Here is a 4,018-nt window from a genome sequence, read left to right as displayed (position 1 = left end):
TAAAGTTAGATAAAGCCTATCCTAATTACATCCAACTCACCACATAAGTTCAAGGAAACAAAACAATATCAAAACCACGGAAACCAACGATTTGGTAGTTATAGTTTGGTCTCTTTCACGCGACAAGCATCTTTGTAGCTTGAATGTCCTCATCAATCCTTTGCTGTCTTCTAATGCATATGCTTCAACCAGGGCCGGCCCGAGCCTTAGGCGACCGAGGCGGTCGCCTAAGGCCCCGGGCCAATGGAAGGCCTCTGGGAGGTGAAGAGAGAGAGAGAGAGAGAGAGAGAGAGAGAGGGAAGTTTTTTTGGTCTGACCGTGACCAAAAGGAAGCAAAGGCCTCATATAAAACGGGAATAGGAGCTGGCTACGAGTCTTCCCCCTTGATGGAAGGGAGGTGGAGAGTTTCCTAGCCTGCAGAGGGGAAATTTAGGAAGTTGGGGAGAGAGAGAGAGAAAGGAGGGATTTGGTTGGCTTGATACACGCCTGAAGCCACTCTTATCTTTCATCCCTTCTCTTGTTTGGTTTTGGTCTTGGTTTTCCTTCCCTCACATTACTCCTGATCCAGCTGGGCCATCAGGAAGAAAGGGGGAGTGGAAATGGACTTCTTGGAGGTGGAGATTCTTTTAATTTTCTCCTCTCAGGTTTCATTCTCCCCTCTTGGGTGGTAGAGAGAGAAGGAGGGAGGGTGTTGACTGGCTGCTGTGCTGTGATGTTGCGGTTGCTGCTTTGGGTACTCACTTGAAGGGGAGATGGTGGGATGGGACTTTTATTAATTAGATGGAGTCAATTTCCAATAATGCCTCTACTTTCTCTTATAGAGAGGCTCTTTTCTAGATAAAATCTTTTCTTTACCTTGATCATGAGTGCCGTGGGATGACCTTTTCCTATTCGGCTCTTGCTTGACATGATAAACAATATTGCCAAGCATTATTTCAGTTATTTAATCAGTTTCATGGCCTTTCTTTTAAGATAATTTTTTTCTGCACTTTCATTCAAAAATAATATTAAATTAAAAAGATTTTTTGCCTATCTTTATTAGATTCATGTATCTTTATTGAAATAATGTAATTAATAGCTATCCATTTTTATATCATTTTTTTAAATATTTTATATTTATTAAAAAAATTATTATTAAAAAAAGGCCTCATTTATTGGATTCGCCTTAGGCCCCCAAATGTATTGAGCCGCCCCTGGCTTCAACCAACTACTATCCATATCTGAATACAAAGGAATAATTTTACAGTACAATTTAGATTTTGTCGGTTTCTATCATACGCAGCTACTTAAACAATTTTCCAGAACATTAACAACAAGGATTTTTTTTTAAAAAAAAAATTTATATATATTGTGAAAGCAATCACTTACCTTGAAACTAAATCCAAGAGTATAAGTGCCTTAATCTCTGATCCAAGAGAAGAGATTTATTGTGCAGTGATCTGACCATCTAGGGTAGTTTTAGATAAGATTAGGAAGATAGTTCCACCACAACCAAGATTCGGTCACAAACCTTTAATTTTCAAAGACTATAATTTTTTTATCAACGTTTCTTTTTAGTGTGAGAGACACCAAAATGAAGCTCTTAACAAGTATCACAATAGCGCTTCCACCACCAAGAGGTTCGACATGTGAACGGGTCCAGGGCTTGCAAAATAAAGTACCCTTTTAGAAAATATTTTGGCTACCATATCTCTAAATCTTAGAAGAATTAGATAAAGCGATTGTAAATAAAGTTAATGTAGAAATTGACATCTAAATATAAAATATTTTTTTTTAATAATTGAGATATTATAAGTAAGTTTAACATAATATTTAAAAAAAAAGGAAATCTAGAGCTCTACTTTCACCAATTTCTTTATTTTCTGTTTTCTTTTGAGAAGTCCACGTCGAATAAGTCGAGAAATCTTGAATTCCAATAAAATTTTAAACCTTGTCGATCACAGCCTATCTACATGCGCATAATCTACATTATGGATTTATCGTAAGGCACCTTAAAATACTATTATGAGACCACTAGAAATTCACTTAACTTACATGCATGTTGAACTTCAATAAACAAAACAATACAAGACAATATACATGACCTAATGAATATCTTAGCATCTGATGTTCCGAAGAAAAACAATTATACCAAGTAAAATGATGATTGATGACTGCATTCTCTATCATGCATGCATTACAGCATCTAGTAGTATCTCCTTTGTCATACCTGGGATTCAGATTCTTAAACAAAATAACTAATTTTTACACATGTTAGGCTTTAAATTAATCTAATACAATATTTCCGTACGAGATTCTTTGCTCATCATTTTTATACCCTTCCTCTCGTAGACAAAGCGTGTGTATCTCCCCATCTTATAGAACCTTCATAGATCTCTTTACCTTTTCCAAACTTTACTATAATACTAATTCAAGTTAAAAGAGGGAAATTCCTTCTCTAATGACCATCTCCTCCCTCTCCAACTACATGCCCATCTTTTCTAGATTCAGGAATATAAACAGAATAAAAACATATAATTATTTACATACCATTTTTATTTCACCCATTTGGCATTTAGTCTAAAATTTAGTGTTTAATATCCAAAAAAAGGAAAACACATTAATTTCCCAAGAAATACATGCTTTGCCCTCCTAAATTTGATATTTTTCTCTTTTTTTTCCTTTTTTTTACGCAACTAAACCCTGGGCGATCGCGCGATTGGTCCCCAGATCGGTGGTCTCGTACACCGGGAGCTCGTCCCTGTACCGTCCGATCGCCGTCAAATTCTCCAACTCGAACAGATCCGAGCTCGAATCGCTCATCGCATCCTCTTCCTCCTCGTCCTCCTCCTTCTGCAACCCCCGGAGCAATTTCTCCACCTTTCTCGCCACCACAGACGGCGCCGGCGGCGGCGCCAGATCCTCGTCGACGAGACACTTGTGCCCGCACGGCCGGCAGTCCTCGCCGACGATCACGCTCACGGGGCAGAACCGCACCGACCTCTTGCCCCCCTCCGCGGACGCCGCCGCCGGCGTCCGCCGCCCTCTCGATGACGGCGTCTTGCTCAGGCACGACCGCGAGTACGACGACGCCGACGAGCACGCGGACTCCAGCGCCGCTGCAGGCGGCGGCGGCGGCGCGGAGATCTTGGATTTCTTGGGGTTTCCGGCGGCGGCGAAGAGCGAGTTGAGGAAGCTCGCCAGCCGCGCCCCCGGAGACGTCGGGCCGGTGGCCCGGCTCTTCCTCAGATCCCGGAGCCGGCTCCGGATCGACCCGGCCTTCTTCTTCTCCGGCGGGATCTCCGGATCGGACCGGATCCGGTCCGATCGGACCGGCCTGACCCCGGCCGAGTAGTAGGACTCGGCGTCGGAGGAGGAGAAGCCGCCGTAGCTGGAGGAATCCGAGGAGCTGGAGGTTGGGGTGACCAGACCGGGTCTGTAGTCCACCGTGCCGCGTCGGATCACCGCCCTCTCGCTCACTGCCGCAGCCGTCCACTTGAGCTCGTCCGCTTTCTGCTTCTTTCTAGCGGCAGCGGCGGAGGAGGAGGAGACGGAAAAGGATGGGTCAGGCGCTCCGCTTTTGCCGTGACTCCGCGTTGGTCCTCCGCCGCCGCCGCCGTCGGATTCGTCGATGGAGCGGTAGATGGCGTCGAGGAGGGAGGAGGAGAAGGAAGGTTTGTTGCGGCCGCGCCGCGACGGCGGTCTCTCCCACCGTTCCATTCTTTCTCTCTGATAGTAGAACAAAGCCAAAGAGAGGAGAGAAAATGGAGCCAACTAAAAAAGAACAAAGCTGAGATTTCCTCTCCTTTTTTTTCTCTCTCTCTCTCTCTTGGTGATTTCTTCCTCTCTTTTCTTTTACACTGTTTATTTCCTCCTTTCGTCTGATGCAGACAGCAGTGGAAACGAGGAGAGAGAGAGGGAGGGGAGAAGAATGGGAGAAGGGAGGAGAAGGTGGGGGGTTTAAAGCTTTGAGGTATGGGGAGGGAGGCCACGGCGAGAGGGAGAGAGAGAGGGATGTTGGTCGACGTGGCAGCTGCGC

General features: G+C 44.7%; 1 protein-coding gene across 1 annotated transcript; it reads right to left on the bottom strand.

Moving 5' to 3' along the window:
• Positions 1 to 1,848: 1,848 nt before the first annotated feature.
• Positions 1,849 to 3,699, bottom strand: LOC120108784 (protein BIG GRAIN 1-like). Its single transcript, XM_039122503.3, has one exon. It carries the CDS (start codon positions 3,697 to 3,699, stop codon positions 2,668 to 2,670), a length of 1,032 nt encoding a protein of 343 aa, XP_038978431.2. The 3' UTR covers positions 1,849 to 2,667.
• Between the last annotated feature and the right edge of the window lie 319 nt (positions 3,700 to 4,018).

The sequence above is a fragment of the Phoenix dactylifera genome, chromosome 5 (genome assembly GCF_051530095.1).
Source record: "Phoenix dactylifera cultivar Ajwa chromosome 5, Ajwa_hap1_PhDact_Kaust_v1.1, whole genome shotgun sequence".
NCBI classification, from domain to species: Eukaryota; Viridiplantae; Streptophyta; class Magnoliopsida; order Arecales; family Arecaceae; genus Phoenix; species Phoenix dactylifera.
The sequence above is the reverse complement of the archived record's forward strand: the minus strand, read 5'-3'. Positions and strand labels throughout refer to the sequence as shown.